Source organism: Octopus bimaculoides, chromosome 7 (genome assembly GCF_001194135.2).
Source record: "Octopus bimaculoides isolate UCB-OBI-ISO-001 chromosome 7, ASM119413v2, whole genome shotgun sequence".
Classification (NCBI taxonomy): Eukaryota; Metazoa; Mollusca; class Cephalopoda; order Octopoda; family Octopodidae; genus Octopus; species Octopus bimaculoides.
In genome coordinates, this window is record NC_068987.1 from 95,842,911 (window position 1) to 95,861,315 (window position 18,405).

At 35.2% G+C, this 18,405-nt stretch overlaps 1 protein-coding gene across 4 annotated transcripts in view; it reads left to right on the forward strand.

Moving 5' to 3' along the window:
• The window catches only part of LOC106868844 (probable splicing factor, arginine/serine-rich 6), a 65,292-nt gene that overhangs the window by 31,125 nt on the left and 15,762 nt on the right, over positions 1-18,405 (forward strand). For all 4 annotated transcript variants that reach the window (XM_014914282.2, XM_014914280.2, XM_014914281.2 and 1 more), the window contains exons 2-3: positions 3,636-3,713; positions 6,138-6,251. In XM_014914282.2, the coding sequence (XP_014769768.1) occupies positions 3,636-3,713; positions 6,138-6,251 (192 nt within the window). The remainder of the gene's footprint in view (positions 1-3,635; positions 3,714-6,137; positions 6,252-18,405) is intronic.

The following is an 18,405-nucleotide window of genomic DNA, read 5'->3' on the forward strand; positions in this document are numbered from 1 at the left end:
CCTGGACTGGCTCTTGTACGGGTGGCACATAAAAGACACCATTTCGAGCGTGGCCGTTTTCGTGCGGGTGACACGTAAAAGCACCCACTACACTCTCTGAGTGGTTGGCGTTAGGAAGGGCATCCAGCTGTAGAAACTCTGCCAAATTAGATTGGAGTCTGGTGTAGCCATCCGGTTGCACCAGTCCTCAGTCAAATCGTCCAACCCATGCTAGCATGGAAAGCAGACGTTAAACGATGATGATGATGATGATGATGATCTCTGTCTCCACAGTTTGTTCAGTACATTATTGACTGAGAGGTCATTGCCTCTCTCATTAATCTTAATCCTGGGATAATAAATGCTGTCAGGACATAACACACCTTATTTACTGATGTGTTCATTATTCATATTATTCTTATTATTGAGAATAATATCAAAGGTGGTGGGCTGGCAGATAAATATCGAGGAGGATAAAATGTTTTTGCAGAACCATAAGTTTACTAATCTATTACAATAAATAATATTCTAATTGCTTTATACTGACCAATCTCATGTAGTAAGCTACAAAATTCTTACATTCTCGCAGATTTCCTGTAAATCAGACCACCTCTTGGTCCCAGCTGACAAAATGGAAAAGGCATTGCTTCAGAGAGTGGTGAGGGAGTGGAACAGTCACTCTGACCTGTGGGGCCCGCACTTGCGGAAAGCCATCTGATATCATTTAGCAGGGATATGGTCCGGGTGGGGGGTGCCAGAGGTCTCCACTGCCATAGGCTTGGTCGTAGACCTGTCTGAGACCAAATGATACTGACGAAAGTATATCATGAAATGGCAGCTTATTCTGTTCTGTAGTGCCAATGCTGAATTGGACAAAAGATCATTAACTGCTAGCAGGTAAGAGATGGTATTGCTTCCTGTGCGTGCTTTATCCTTTAGTGAATTGTACTAATGATTCTGTCAGTCTGGATGGAGTGTAATCTATTGACAATGGGAATGTTTGGTTCTGTGATGTTTAGCAATCCAAACTACAAAAGTTTTTATGCAAAACAGTATTATTAATACTTGCTAAAAGATTGTGAAGAAATAATTACTTTCATTTTAAGAAAGCAGAATGTGCTGTTATAAAGAAATTCAGTTCATAACGACGTGGTTTAAGATTCATTCTTGCTGTGGATGCTTTAGGCTGATGTTATTTACTGTTGCCGTGAGTGAAATTTGTTAGACTGGAACTTTAAGGAACCCACCGTGTGTGTGTGTGTGTGTGAGAGAGAGGTACAGCTGTGAGGTTAGGGTGTTCACTTCAGGACCTAGTAGCTAAGGTCCGGTGTTGCTGTTGATGCTGTCAGCTGCTATCTTTTACTATAACACTTCATTGACCAATATCTTGTGAGTGAAGTTGCACCAGCCTCTCCATACATGTTACTTCACATGTTCTTAAAGTCGCAAAGCCAACAAATGACCTATTGGAAAGGGAAATGACAGCAATGTCCACTGTCTGCAACTAAGTGAATTTTTGGAGAAGCACAAGTCTAAACATACACACATGCAATAGGCTTTTTTCCAGTTTTGTTTTACCAAATCCATTCACAAGGCTTTGCTCAGCCTGTGACTATAGCAGAAGACCTTGCCCTAAGTACCACATTGTGGGATTGAACAGAGAACCATCTTGTTGCCTTATACACATACACAATTTTTCTTACCTATTTGAACTTAATCCTTTTTCTCATTTACCCACATCATTTACTGCACTTATTTAGAGAAATAAATTTATTTTCATAGGCTTTATTTTTAGATCTGTTTTCATCATCTCATCTGTTTTTTTTTTGGGGGGGGGGTTGTATTAATTTTCCTGAAAACCATATTTCTCTGAGGATATAATCGTTGGTTTTTGACTGAGAAAAAGAAATTTTTTTTTTACCAGATATTTAAAAAAACATTTTTACTCTATTGTGTATTTTATAATTCAATGCTTGCTGATTGAAAAAAAAAAATCAATTTTTTACCTTGCTGTTGTACAACTATTTCGTTCTGAAAACATTACTTTCCCTGCTATTCTTAAAACCTAGTTTGATTTCCAGATTATTATTGTGTGATTTTGGATTAGAGTAGATTTATATATAATATTATTGTTTATATAATACTATTTAGATACAACTGGTTTTAATAGCTTCTTTGTTACGATTGGTTTAAGAAGTATTCTTCCAGCTTTAAGTTTCGTGTATAGTTTCTATTGAATATTTTTTATATACTTATGTATTTCAGCCATTTAGTAAATTCAACTTGGCTTATATAAATCAGTTCTTGCACTTGTGCATGTGCAGAGGTTCTCTATATGGACGAGATCATTGCAAACTGTTAGGTTTACCACAGATATATCTAATATTCCTTTTTTAAAAGCACTCGCTACTACTTACTGTTGTTTCTATACAGAGTAGTCATCAGCAATGTAGGCCAAGTATGGTTGCTAGCTCTGAAAAAGAAACTGGTTGAAAATTCATGTGGTAGATGTGTTTTCTTAAGTAACTTGTCTTAATGAACCAGTACAGAGAGGTATAGATAACATACTAAGATACATCTTGTTTCTTCATTCAGCAATACCAACTACTACTACCACCACCACTATTACCACCACCTCTACTACTACTACTACCACCATTACCACCACCACAGCAACATTACTAATACCAGCAATAGCAACAATACTAAGCACCAACATCAGAAATACAATTCGTAACTAGAAAGCTAACTGACCGGTAAGTTTCAACTGAGCCTGACATGTTGGACCTGATTAATTCTGTGGGTCGTCATCAAATGTTAGCTTGTCTGCAATCATGTCATCTGCCATTATCACCACATTTAATGAAGACTAAGCAATAACAGAAGTGTAATTAATTGATATGAAATGTTGCTGTCCTTTTAACTCCAGAGCTGTTCTCTTTACTCAAACATTTGTCTGTGGCAAAAATAATTTGAAAGTGGTAAAAGACCTAATGTCTTTTCTAAACATTGTCTCATTCCATTACTTATTTTGCTATCTATTGTTTTAACTATCTTGGAAGTGCTGCTACTTGCTGTATTTTTTGAAGAGGTAATATTAACATTAGCATTGAAATTACACCTGGAATCATCAAGCTGCTGCTGCACACACACAAATTTAGGACCACATCTAAAAGAAAGCCATCAAGGTTCATTCACTAATGCACTAAAAACCACACTGATGCCCTGTTTGTTCATTTTATCCTTTCTGTTAAAACTGTGTCTGCTCTTTGGAATTGGCAAGACTAAACTCATCCAACTCATTTGCTTTTCTTTTTCTCCTCTGTTGTGTGTTATTCCTAAATCTCATGCTAAACACTTTGTTCCATCTTTCCTGGCCTAAAGCCATCTTGATCTCCCCTCCTTCTATGCCCATACTTTCTCTACAGACCTCCCTCAGTTTGGGAGGGACATTTCAAAAATCATGGACATTGCTTCTTCCTGGCCTAAATAACACACACTGACAGCAGCTCTGCATTTGATTCAGGATTCTTTGATATTGCTAGTGTTTAATATTACAACATTCTTCTTTTGATGGTTTTTGTTTTATTTTTATTATACATCAGTTTTAATTTTTCATTCTATTTTTTTTTACTATCAATTTTTATTGTATTTAGAAACCCACCAGGATTTGCATTTTTGGTTTTCAAATACCCTGAAGATGCTGAACGCGCTGTAAGAGACCTTGATGGCAGGTAAGGAGTCTTATGTTTCTATCATGCCTTTTAGTTGCAAATTCAGAAATTTATTGTATAAACTACTCAAATAATATTCAAATTGTGAAAATGGTTTTGTCTGAATTTCAGGCTGTTTTATTGTATTATTCTCAGAAAGTGTTGAGCTATTAACGAAGGGTGAAATAATGAAAGTTAATCTTATTGTGTAGTGATCTCGCTGGAATTTTATGGTTGAAGTCTTGCTTTAGGTAATGGTTTTTCATCTCAAGATAGGATTGATTTGAGCATAGAGTTACTGAATCAGCTCTATGTTTTGAGCGACACAAAATAACCTGCATCATTGAGTGCTTTAATCTTGTCTTGAAGTAGCTTGTAAAAGAAAGGCATACAGAGTAGCATAATCTCTTGCTTTATTAGCTGACTTGAGTTGAGACCATAGCTTGAACAAAGTTAATGAGATAATATGAGAAACTAAAGGCTAGCTAATATTCTTGATATGGCTTGTAACCAGGCTAAGAAAGAACTAAAAATGGATGGTTGCAATAACTAATGTATTTTAATGTTCAACAGTAAAATATAATAAGGATGTTTCTTTGTAAATTATTGGAGACAGAAATGAGGGAAACTACACAGATGGCTTCCTATGTTTGTCATAAGAAGTTACTAAACAAAATACATTTGTAAGAAAACCTAAAAAGCATTCTTGCAATAATAAAAATCTTTACAGATGTTGCTAAATACCCATTTCCAATGCAGTTTAAAATGGTTGAAACCACACTTCAATAATGCTAATAACATTTGAGAAGTTACTCGTCATCCAGGATCGTGTTTTTTGTAGGAAATGTATGAAGAAAAGCTAAGAAGTAGATTGCAATATTAGAGAAGCTAGACCTAAGATTCCCTTGAATAATCCATTGTATGTCTGTCTGACTCTGTGTATGTGTGTACATACATACATACATACATGCATGTGGCTGTGGGTTAAGAAGTTTGTTTCTCAACAGCATGGTTTCAGGTTCAGTTCCACTGCATAGACCCTTGGGCAGGAGTTTTTGACTATCGCTGCTGGCCAACAAAATCTTATAAATAGATTTGGTTGATAGAAACTGAAAGAAGCCCATTGTTTTATCGCCATGATCATGGTCATACATACACACACACACACACAAACATCACCATTTAACATTCTTGAACCAAGCTGGTACGGGTTGGATGACTCTGTGCATAAGCGCGGGGGGGGGGGGGTTACAGTCTTCTTGCTTTGACTTTGCTTGGTAACACATCATCATTTAACGTCTGTTTTCCATGTGGCTTGGGTTGAACGGTCTGACAAGCTGACTAGCCAGAGAGTTTCCCAGGCTTCAGTTGTCTGTTTTGGCATGGTTTCTACAGCTGGATGTCCTTCCTAACATTGGATGCTTTTACATGGCACCAGCATGGGTGCATTCTATGTGGCACCAGCTCAGTTGCTTTTCTGCATGACACTGGCACAAGCACTTTTCTATGCGACACCAGCATGGATGCTTTTAGTACTCTACCTTTTTTATTATCTCACCATCTGTATCGCTGAGCCAATAATGGTAAACATGAAATCTTAGAATATATTAACAGCAGGTCATCACCTAAATTAAGAAATTATCTTTCAGGCTTACAAAATTGTAAACCTTTTTCAAGTTAATACATTCTGAGTGGAATCAACCGGGAATGTCGTTGAGAGAAAGCAAACAATTAAGAATTGGAAGTGGATAAATGCTGGGGTAACAAATAAATTTGAATCTCCATTTACCTGTGTGGAGGAAAATCATTTCAAATGAATTAATACTTGGATGTTGTTTTAGTCAGTTGCATGAAGAAAAAATTGCTGAAGTAAATCATTTGTCAAGTTTAAAGAAAATTAATAAAATGCCATATAAGGTGACAAATTTCACAGAAGCAATTATGTATATACATATTCAATGAAACGTTTGCAAATATAGTAGAAACAGATGTGAAATTAAGGAGTGAGGGAGAAAAGGATTCACTGAGAATCACTATATCATATTCCTGTCTTAAACAAATACCAATAAAGTGAACTTGCTTACTCTTTCAACTCAGTGCTATCATTTACTGGTTTTATAACTCTAGGTAAACGAGTATGATTTTATCTATGGATACCTAGCGTTTATATAAAGAACTTGGAGGAAATACACATAATTGTTGAGGAACAGTGGCTATAGGTTTAGTGATCTGAACTATCAACAGAATGCACACACACACACACACACACACTCTCTCTTTCTCTCTCTCTCTCTCTCTCTCTCTCTCTCTCTCTCTCTCTCTCTCTTTCTTTCTCTCTCTCTTTCTCTCTCTCTCTCTCTCTCTCTCTCTCAATTATTTGATGCTACAATTTCTTGTTAACTCATAATTTACTTAGACTTTGCTTAATCTCTCTCTTTTTTGAAGATGTGTTAGTGGTCGAAGAGTTCGTGTAGAACATGCTCGTCCATACCAAACAAGGAAGCCGAGAGGAAATTCTAGACGGAGAGGCATGGGTCATTCTGGAGGCCATTGGCGTCGGTATGTATATCCATAGCTGTAAATTTCTTCAACATTCTATTTTTTCACCTATATATTTTTTTTTTTATTAATATAAAAAAGGTACATGCATATATTCTTTCCTTAATATTTACATGAATATGTGAGGTTGTGTGCATATGATTCAGATGTGTGTGTGTCAAATACAATTTTATGTATGATTACTTGAATTTATCACTAAAAATTTGTCTCAATTCCAATTAAGAATATTTGATGAAAATGTTTAGTTGACCAAACAATTGGGTTGTAATTAGTTTCTATTCCAGTTGCTAGCTATTATGATTTGGGATTAAATAGTCAAATATGAACCAATGTGAGACTACAAAATATACTTTTTTTTATGCTAACAGTTCACTTGTTTAGAAAAGTTTAGTAATTTAGTTAATTAGACTTACTCTTATTTTAGAAAAGAAGAAAAAAAAAGACTTGTAGAGAAGTTATAACATTCACCATGCAAATTCTCACCATTACACTTTGTCTACCCCCACTCCTCCCCCTTCATGCAAATTAAATGATTTACTTTGTAGTTGGTTAATGTAACTGAATGTTTGGTTAATCAATAAATCATTTGCATTCATGTGACTGTAAGCCAGTTTGAGCTTGGAGATTCCCATGTACATTCTAGAAGTTGACTATATCTCTGGTTTCATTTTGTTGAGCATTCATTTCAGTTACATAAAAGTGAGTGTGTAATAAACTCCCTTTAGGTATGTCTAATATTTGTTCCTTTACAATTTTAAAGGTTGGCATTCCTTTATTCGATATAATGTTTTAGATTGAAGTACTTCCTGTAATTGATGAATCTTTTTGTGATTTGGGGAATAACTTGGAGAGCAGTATATAGGACTTCCATGCATCTACCTATTTTGCATAGTTTCCATGAATCTAATTTGTAGATTCAACTCTACTTTATGCTGTTGTCACTACAATTGCAAGTAGAGAATGGCAGGAATTGGAGCTATTTTTACGAGATACAAAATAAAGCAGTTTAAAATTTGTGTATATAAATTGTTCAAACCATGTGGCATTATGCTGGGCTTTGAGTGTTGGGCCTTGCGGAGGCAATGACCAAGTCCATTTGGCATTATGCTGTGCTTGAGAAGACCCATCAAGCCAAGTCTGCAGATACCGGCATCACGCAAATGGCACGTAAAAGCACCCATTACACTCTGAGTGGCTGGCATTGGGAAAGGCATCCAGCTGTAGAAACCATGCCAAAACAGACTGGAACCTCGTGCAGCCTTCCAGCTGGCCAGCCCTGGTCAAACCATCCAACCCAGGCCAGCATGGACAACGGATGTTAAATGATGAAGGAGTAGGCAGAAAAGTATTTATAAATTTCTTGAAAAAATCCTTTCATCTTTCTAACTCCAAAATAGCAAATGTATATATTAGTGAACTCCTTCTCTAAATGGATCATTGTGGTTCCAGAAAGGATAATTACTAACTAAAAGTACCAACTAAGAGCATGACTAGCCTGGTACATTATCTCATGTTTGGTTTTTAAAAAAAACAAAAAAACTTATGTAACTTAATGCTACCTTATCAGTAGTGACACTTTATCTTTAAGAACTGTGACGAATTCACACTTCATATGACAAGATACTATTGGCTTGTTTGTGTGATTATTATGAAATCTGTGCTAGCCGTAAATGAAATGATGTTCAAAGTAACAAACAGACTTTAGTTTGTTTTCAATCAGTGAATCACTTCTTTGGTGTAATATTTATCACTTATTAGTTTCTTTTATCAGATGTTTAGAAGGAATCATCATTTCCTTTTGTCTTCTCGACCTGCTTAATACTCAGAATCATGTTAAAAACTGCTATTTAAGAAACATTAAATAAGTAGATGCACACAGGCCATGCATCATCATTTAACATCTGTTGTCTGTGCTAGCATGGGTTGGACTGCATAAATGCTTTAAGACAGTCATGTAAACAAGCTTAATAATGTGTGCTTTGAAAGGGCTTTAAGCCTTTAGCATTTAGACTTACTATATCCAGCCAAAATATTCTGTTTTATATTCAAACTAACCAGATATGGCCTCTCACACCTACCTGACAATGTCATTCTAAAAATAAACATTCACATCATAGCAGTCTCAAAACTGAGACAATGCAGGATTAATTCAAAACAATATGTGAATAAATAAGCATTATATTTGACAGTAATCTGAATATAAGGGTTAATGCTGATTAGGAATGCTAAGGAAAGGTCAACTTAAATCTTTTTCGCTGTTATTTATGATTACCTCTAATCATGTCAGCATTTTTTCATATCTGATATGGCTTCAATGAATATGATATTTTTAGGATGGATGGCTGATGCTGCTAATTATCTCCTGTCAGCTCTGCTTGAACATATTTTTTTTACTTGGAAGTAACTGAGTGTTTGTGAGTGACTGCTCACTAATTGATCATCTGATATGTGTGTAGAGCAGTCTGTCGCGAGAAATAACTGGTTATGATATTCTTAGATTCTCTCAGGTGAATAAAGCTCTATGATACCTCTTGATTTAGTAAGTTTATCCCAACCATATAGTTCACTTACTCTACCATTAACTTCAAGTCTGTAAAATTTTATTACCATTTACTCCTCAGCTGTAAATCCACAAAATCTTTGTTCACTAATGTTTAGCTGCGGTTCCATGTAAATATTAATATTTACAGATGTTGTACTATGATATTTTAATTTGTTCTAAAATACTTTGAATAAATTGATAAATCAAGAGTTATATAAGGTAGTTACTCTACTGTATGATGTTACATATTTCTCATTATTTACACTGTTGATGATAGCAGATTAAATCTATCTCAACTTTTTTGTTTTCAATTATATTTATTGAGATAGTTCCACTCTCTTTAACTTTCACACTTTTCTATAAAATTTCCAGTGAGGCTTCTACAATAGCTCTGTGTTAATTTAGTAAAAATTCTGATGCTAAGGTCAACCTAAAAATCGCTCTCTCTCACCATAGACTTTCTCCCAAGAGATATTGTCTAGATTCTTGAGTAAAGGTTGTATATATGCTTGCTAGGTGGTTCGATTAGCAGGAACACACTTTTTACAAAATACATTTTTCTGACTGTAAACTATCCTTAGCTGGGGTATGCTACTAGACCATAAGAATTAAGATATTTTGTTATTTTGTTCCAAAACTGTTTCAAATTATGTTGAGAGGAGGGACATATATATATGAAATGTGAAAGGCTGATACTTTCATACATATTCTAAGTGGTTTTGAATGGTGAGATTACTTGTAGTGTATTGTTTTTAAGTAACCTTTTTTCTAGTTGTATTGAAATTTATTATATTGAAGGTGCTGGTGTCATTTCTCATAGCTTTGAAAGTAGAATGTCTTGTTTCACTGAATATGCATTTAACAATTTGACATTAAGTGTTACAATAAGGTAAATTGTCAAGACATTTTTTCACACCACTGTAAGTTGTTTGGAGTGCACCAATGTAGCCTAATAAAAGTATTCAGTTATGTACTTGTAGCTGTTCACTGCTACCTGGGGCAGTGAGGAGAGACCATCTCCTTACATTGGGTAGTGAAATTATAGTAACATTCTTAAAACTGCTTCCATTCCTTCTTGGCATTTTCTCCATTATTGAATAGTATAATTGGCTTAAATGATTTTTTGATAGTTACTATTGACTTTACAGCTAAATTACCAACTGAAATTAGCAACAGAATTCCAAAAATGTTTTTAAAGACTTTATCAGGTTTACATTTCAAATTAACTTTTAGTAGCCTGCGTTTCTAGACCATGGAAAAATAGCATTTTACTTCTCCATAACCAAAACAGATGTGTGTGTGTGTGTGTGTGTGGATTGCCATGTGCCAATGAGAGAGGGCAAGAAACATGGGCATATCAGATTCTGTTTTTGACCAGAGTTCTTTATGTTGGAAACATTCATGTTTTCCTAGGCTTGCAGACTACAGTTATGTCTGCTGTGAATATAGTTTTATTGGCACATCAAAGTTTTGTTTTAACTGAACAATAATTAGTTTAAACTTTTGCATCTAAATGTTACCAAAATTTAGAATATCTTGTCTGACACATATTTAGATTAAAAAGGTTACAGTATTTTTCTTTTAAGTTCAGTTCATTTATGTATGGAATATTCTCCTGCATTTCTGTCAATGTTGTGTTGTTGGTTTGTGTATTCTACTTTGACAAATTTCTCAACTTTCAAACCAGCATGACTTTTATTCTTTGGACTTCAGTTCCACAGATGTGTGTGATTTATAGGTTAACAAACCCATGAAACTATCTAATTACTGACCTAAGCGACTTCCAGTGAGTTCTAGTTGTCTAGTAACTAAAATGCTTTTCTTTATTATTGAGAACTGTGTTAGAAATCAATTTCAGGACAATATTTTAGACAAAGTAATTTTAGTCTATTAACACCATTAAGTATTTCTGTCACAATTATTTACATCTTATATTTTCTTAGAGAATAACAATCATTCCATTCAGAAAATAATTTAACTTAAATCTAGATTTTTTTTTTTTTTTGAGGGGTGGGGGTGTATTCTGTTGTTAATTTAGCTAAACTACTGGGTTTAAAATATCTGAAATATCTCTTAGTTTTCAGAAAAATTTAAAGGAATTTTAATGCTAATTTTATCATAAATATTATAACCATTTAATTCATTAAATTCAGCGGGAAGAACTTTAAATTCCATGTTGGCATTGTCATAAAATAATTTCTTTCTATGATATTAGATTGTTCATCATCACATTTGACTATATAATTCTTAATCTCCTATAGATGTCTCAATTAGTGCAATGTTCTACAAAAGTCAATTTCACTGGGAAACTTTGAACTCTAGATTCTAAACTCAACTCCCCAGGGCTTCTGGTCCCATATGTTGTTTCAAATTACTTTATCACCAGTCTATTATCTATCCATATTCTTTGATTAGTAATCTATACACTTTTTATTGCAGGTACTGTTCTGATATGAGAAATAATATACTCAAAAAATATACAATTTTTTTTTTATTTGGTTGTAAATGAATACTTGTAATTTTTTTGTTTGTAATTTGTTTCTTTTTTATCCAAAGTGAAGCATTAAGTACAGTGAATTCCAACTATATTATTTCTAGATTTTGTTACACTGGTTGCATGGAATCTCCCCACCCTTCTAACCCTTTGTACTGAAGTTTTCTTTCTTTTCTTTTTTTTTTCTTTTCTTTTTTTGGTTATAAACTAGTGTCTGGGTTGTTATGATTGAGATAAGAATTTAGCTTGAATAAGTTCGTTAGCTGTATATTGGTGGTAGTTGAATGTGCTGCAGCCAACCTGGAAAGGAAGAGTTGTAAAGCTCAGGTGGGGTGGTAACATTTACATGAGAAGCAGGAATCTAGACATGAGAAACACTTAAACTGTTATTCTTTGAGTGCTGTTTAGCTTCATGTCCATTCTGATTAAATAGATCTGTAATGAAAGGTATTCTAGTTGTGACCATTCTACCTAGGAGTACATTATCTTCTGTGTCCTTTTATTTTTCTAAGACAGCGAAGTGTGATTTAAGGGAAGTTTGGCTGCTATATCTAAGCAGCCAAGCAAAGATAAATGCTTTTTCATTGGTTTGTTGTTGGCTGGTGTAAACCGGCAAATCATATTGAATCCTCTAACGAACAAAACTTTGCCTTTGCAACTATCTATATTCTGCCTAAGCAAAAGACCATAGTATTGGAACCAATTTTCCACCAGTACATTCACTAGTATGATACTGATTTTAAAATAATTGCTTTTGAATTAATTCATCAGTTGAGAAAAGCATGAACATCACACATTCTTTTCTTTTTCCCTAAGCAATATGCTTATGTTAGAAATCGTTATTAGTTATACCCTAAGACACTGAGTATTATTTCTTTGGCTTATTCCAAACTTATACATCAATAGAGGCAGTTTGTCACATACTCAAAAAAAAAAAACAAAAAAAAAAACAGCCTTTCTCTCCAAATGCTGATGTGTGCAATCATCATGCTGATATTCAGTAAGGTTGTCTGTAATTATAATGTTTAATTAAAACAGATATCAAAACATTTACTCCTGCCATCTAATCAAGTTTATAGGTAACTGAACAGGGAAGTACTTTTCAAAGATGTTTATAACCAAAGAAATATTTTTCACCCCCAATTGTAGAATATTTTATTGAGACTATTTAGAAGCTCTCCATTTTGACTAAAACTAATTTCTGCTATGATCCCTGCAGCCAGTGTAAAATATAGTATTTCTGTCGTTAGCTGGTGGTTGTGACCACCTTTATGACATCCATGGATTTAGGTTTTGCTTTGCCATTTACTTGATATGCTTGTATGCCCATGTTTGTCTAGGGATCAGTCATACAGTCGTGCGTCCTCACTGTGCTACGGCGCTCCTCCTACTGCGTCACACGTCTCCTCCGCACACTATCTACCACCAGATACTTCTGCTACACACCAATCATAGTCAGCCGCATGATCTGCGTCTTCGATCTGGCATTCCGTTGTCTCCAAACAGTACAACTCCATTCCTGGACGACCTACTGCGTCTCACTTTCCACCGAGTTACAAACTCAGTGTTGCTGAGTGACTGACCCCTGCTCTCTGCGGAGACTACCAAAGACACCAAATGCTACAGTTGTCAGTCGTCTGTATATGTTATCCTAGACCAATTGTAACGGCTCTCCGAAGACTAGACTCCACATCTACATCTGACCAATCCAATTCTACATCTGTCACCAGTTTACTACTACTACCACTACTACTACTACAACAACCGTACTCATTAACCTAGACCAATTCTTTCGAACCAGCCCTCGATTGAGGAGTCCGAAGGCCATCAACCCTAGCCCTCTCCTCTCATACCAACATGTGTAGGTGCAACACATGGCACCTTTTACGTGATATTATTCGACTGACCAATGGTCAATCCCTGACCACGCAATATAACCTCTCCTGCTGGTTTCATTTTCACAAAAGTCACGTCACCTAGTATTGGGACTATGTACTAGGCTAGTTGCTTGTCCTCGTAAGTAACGTTCATTTTGGCCCTGTTCCTCAGCACACCGCAGCCAGCATAGAACTATGTGACAATAGTTTTTTTCCTCTTTTTTTTTTATTTTTTTTTTTTTTACATATATATTCTTTTACTTTGCTATATGCTAAACTGTTTGCCTAACTTTCTTCCCTGCAAGCAACTTAATACTTAAACCATATTCTTCAAACTGCTCTATTCACTACTGTGTATTTTCAGTGTTTACTCTCGGTTCCAAAGTGTTTCCTGTGTTTAGTTTTCAATTAATTGCACCTTTTTACCAGTTTTGTTTGTGTTTAACTTGTGTGCAACTCCTAGTGTCAGCTCCTTGTCTTCCTTTGATAGAAATTAAAACTAAGCTAATGACCCTTGATTGCTAAACTGTTGCATTTTCTTTTAGTCTACTATTGTGTTTTGTATGTTAGGTAAGTGACTAATGCAAAGACAAAGTAAAAACTATCATAGCTAGGTTGGTGTGTCTGGGCACCTGTGATAATTCTAGCATGCATCATATTTAATGTAAATTACTTTGGATGCAGCCAGCTTTGACATACTTTGTACCAAATGCAAGTTTAGAAAGGAAAGATTGAACAAACTGCTGGATATTCCAGATTTTTGCTCAAAAACAAAATTGACTACTGCCTTGATCAGTTACAGCCATATTACATTGTTGTTATATAAATTTGGTTTTGTATCTTTGTTTGTGTACCTCCTATAAGGTGCCAATACTCCATATTAAGATTCTGGAAAAACCATTTCTAATATGGTTTCTATTCCTGGATGAGTTATCTCATTTAAACTTGTTCTTCATAACATTATCTCAGGCTTTGGCAGTTGACACCTTTTATTTTTTAATGTCTTTCTCATACTCCAAGAATATGGTCCAACGGAAATTCAAAACCGATGACTTAATAATGTCGTTGCTGAGATGAGTTGTCCTTAAATTCAGCGTTTGAAAGGAAAACTGAAAATATTTTCAAAATATCATTACTCAACCCCCCAGTTTTTGCATAAATATTACATATATATATTTTATGTCTACTTTCCCACACTGGCATTGGTTGGACAGGGCACCAAGCTTCAAATCAGTCCTTATTTGGAGTTATCACCCCCTTCCCCTTTGTCTAGCTTGTCCATTCCATTTTCAGGATACACACACACATTTGAGTGTGTATGTATGTGTGTTTGGAATAAGGGTAGTCTTTTGAGTCTGAGGAAGATTATTCTGCAATTTCTTGGCTGAACAACTGCACAGATGATTAGTTTAGTGATCAAATGTTTGTGCTGCACATTAGCTTTCTCCGTCCAGGAAATCAACATTACCTTTACAACTGTACTGTGTGACACACACCAGATGTCAGTGATTGCAGAGCAACGTAAGATGAAATGTTTTGCTCATTACGCAACACACCACCCAGTCTGGGAATTGAAGAATCGAACCCATGATCTTGCAATAGTGTTTGGGATACATATATGTATGGATGGCATATATAAAACGCATCTTCTTCAAGTAGTTGCAACTGAGATGTGTTTTGCAGCACCATGCAGATATCTCTGCTCCACATTCACTTTGGTTGTTCCTAATTTCACACTGTCTCTGACAACAACCTCAATACAAGTGGGTTCTGCTCCAGGATGCAAAAGTTTCCAAACACAACATATGATGTAGCCTGTTCTTCAGCACTATAGCAGTACCAGCAGAGAGCCTTCCATGCATTGAGGTATGAAAGCAAAGATGGACAGAATGTATTCATAAATGCGGTTATGTGCTCATGCCATAGAATAATATACACTTCATGGTAAGAGCATGCACACTTTGTGTACATGTCTGTATGTAGTGTGTGTGTGTGTGTGTGTATATATATATATATATATATATATATATATATATATATATATATATATATATATATATATATATGCACACACACACCCATACACACACATATATATGGCTTATTTTAATATTGCTATGGAGAAAACAGGATGCTTTATTTCTTGAAAAAGTATTATGATTGCAATTCACAATTTGTGGGGAGAATTCTCTAAAGGACAGAAAAAGAATGCGTTTTTTGGAATGAAATTCTTAGAATTAAAATAACAGATTAATGAAAACCAGATGAATGAGTAAAGGAAGAAATTGAAGGTGAAGGAAAATCATGGAAGTTCAGTTGAATAGTGGATTTGTTATAGTTTGATTTCTACTGAATTTATCAAGACCACAGTATGTTCTGATAAAGTTCTAGATCTGGGATCTTTTATGTGGATATGACAAATTTCCCACATCTGCTGCCTGCCCTCTCACACACAAAGATCTTCATTTTCCTTTTGTATCTGTCTGAAATGAGAGGATATAGAATGATTAATGTTGGCCAAAATCAACAAAATGCTTGCAAGAAATAGTTCAATAAATACAAAGTTTGATTGCCTGGGATTATTACACCCACTCAGCATTTTCATAGCCTCGTATTTGAAGAACAATGTACTTGATTAAGATGTTGGGCTGCAGTTCTTCAATTCATATATTGGCTAAGCCAATGTTGTGATTCTTTGAAGCAAGCTAGTATTTAAAATGTTATCTGCTGTGAGTTTTTTTTAAACATTTCTGGGTTTGTGTCACAGAGATGCATATTACTTTTTGTCTGAATAGTAAAAAGTATTATTTCTGAAGTGTGAACCTTAACTTGCAATTTTGAGGAACTTGTTCTGATATTTGTGGTGTTCACTCACTCATTGTTGTTTTTGTTGTTGTTTAACGTTTGGTGAACCCTGTTCAAAAGCATTCAACCATAACCATCCTATTGTTTAGAATGTTTTTTGTGTGTCTTTAAAACCTATAGTGTCTGAGAGAGAGAGAAAAAAAAACACTGGAATGCTTACAAGTAGTTGAATAAAGTGATCTAACACACATACACACACACACACACACACACACACACACACACTAACTTACTGGATATCTGGAAGCAAAGTTCAATTACTTATGGTTGTCGAGTGAGGAGGAGGAGTAGTGCGTTTTAGCTGTCAAAAGTAACAGTTGCCAGGCATTAGAGCATAGTGAGGTAAGTTTATAGCTGTCATCTGTAACGGTCTATCAGCTAGTAGCTACTATTATGAAGAGAAACAGTGAGCCATCTGGAAATGTATATTGAGATGTTGCTATATGTTAAGTCAGGTTGCATATGTTTATAAGTGCAGCCAGACTCTTGTCACTGAGTTATGAGTGTTTGTGGCATTTCATCCATCTTTACGTTCTTAGTTTAAATTCTGTTGAGGTTGACTTTGCCTTTCATCCTTCGGGGTTGATAAAATAAGTACCAATTCAGCACTGGGGTCAATCTAATTAAATAGCCTCTTTCCCCAAAATTGCTGGCTTTGTGCCAAAATCTGACACCTTTATTATTTTTCTTTCTATTATATGCACAGGGCCTGAAATTTGGAAGTGCTAATCAGTTATATTGACCCCAGTGTTTGACTGATACTTATTATTATTGAGTGAGAGAGTAGTGCTTGCCATCAGTGACACTGGGGCACAGATATATGAAGCCCAGTATACCCATTATGACTACCTGTCCGGTAAGGGTACATCAATCCGGCACATGCATCACAACCATGTGTGCAACATGGTGATCCATATCAAAATAGTGCGTGACTTCACAGTGGGGCCCAGTTAGAATTTTCTCCAAGTCGATTAGCCCATCCTGCTCAAAAAGTCCCTGAATAAGGAAGGATTGCTTAAAGATGTTGAATGAAAACCCCCATGTTTCTAGAGGTGAATTATCCAAACCTCAAAGAATTCCTCTCAACACATGGCCATGATGCTCCCCCACTACTTCTGCTTATGATCAAAGATACACACATCAACCACCAAGGGACATCCTCAACTAGTTATGGTCAAACAACTGACAAGTAAATCTGTGGTGTTGAGCAGAATATGATGTACTGTAGTCTGTCTTTTACACCAAGACAAAACATCTACATGATAACACTTCCAATCGGCTAAGATCAGAAGCCATGGGAGCCAGTGCCTGGTATTGCATTATTATTATTATTATTATTAATTCTTTTCTTTTTTTTTTAATGCAGTTAACTAGTAGAAATGCTAGTGTAGCAGAATAGCCAACTTTGTCCTAAATTCTAAGTTCAAGTTTGTCAGGTAGATCCAGTTACTTATATTCTTTCGTTACAAATATATAGTCTTTAGTAAAGAAAACTAATAACATGTGGCGGGACAGTGAGTTTGGAGCACTGGTTAAAATGCTTTACAGTATTCAATATTGTTTGAATCTTGCCTGAGTTTACTTTCATCTTTCATAAATTAATAAAATAAATACTTATGATACAATAGAGCCTACTAAATTGATTCTACCTTCCCAACTAAGGTGTGTAAAGTCTAAACCTATAAATCTTACTTCTGTAAGACTGGCTGCTGCAGTAATGAAATTGTTTCATTAATGTATCAGATTTATATGTCGTAGACCCCATGTTCACCAACTACTAAATATTTTGCATCTATTTTTTTGCAACTCAAGTGGAGAGATTTAACTATGGGAAAATGCTTGAAGGGCAATTGCTTCTGGCCGTAGCAGTCTTTCAGGTTGATGAGATTGTGACCGGTCCATAGCCTGAATATATATTGGATAAATCTGAGTTGAAACTGTGGGTCTTGTCTGAATGCTTGCAAAGTGCAGCTGTTAAACTTAAATTTTCAAACAGTTACCACTGGTATGTGTTTATTTAAACTAAATATACCTAGTTTAATAGCAGTTTATATAGCTAGTGATCATTTTGAAAAGGTGGCTAATGAATACATTTGCTTTGCTAGTTCAGATCAAATCATGGGAATTGTCTGTATGGTTTATTGAGAGATAGGGGAGGAATTTTGGCGAGGAGGGAGATAAAGCTGTTGGATTGTTAATATGAATCTCAATGAGTTAGGTCTTACTGTGAAAATGGAATTTAGTATCGTAATGAATTTATTTAGAAGTAAAGAGGAAGTGGGCTTTCTACGTGCTCATAATTATTGGGTCCATTGGAATCAAATCTAAGATTAAAAGCATTGGTAAATCATGATTTACAAAATCATGGGGAAGGTA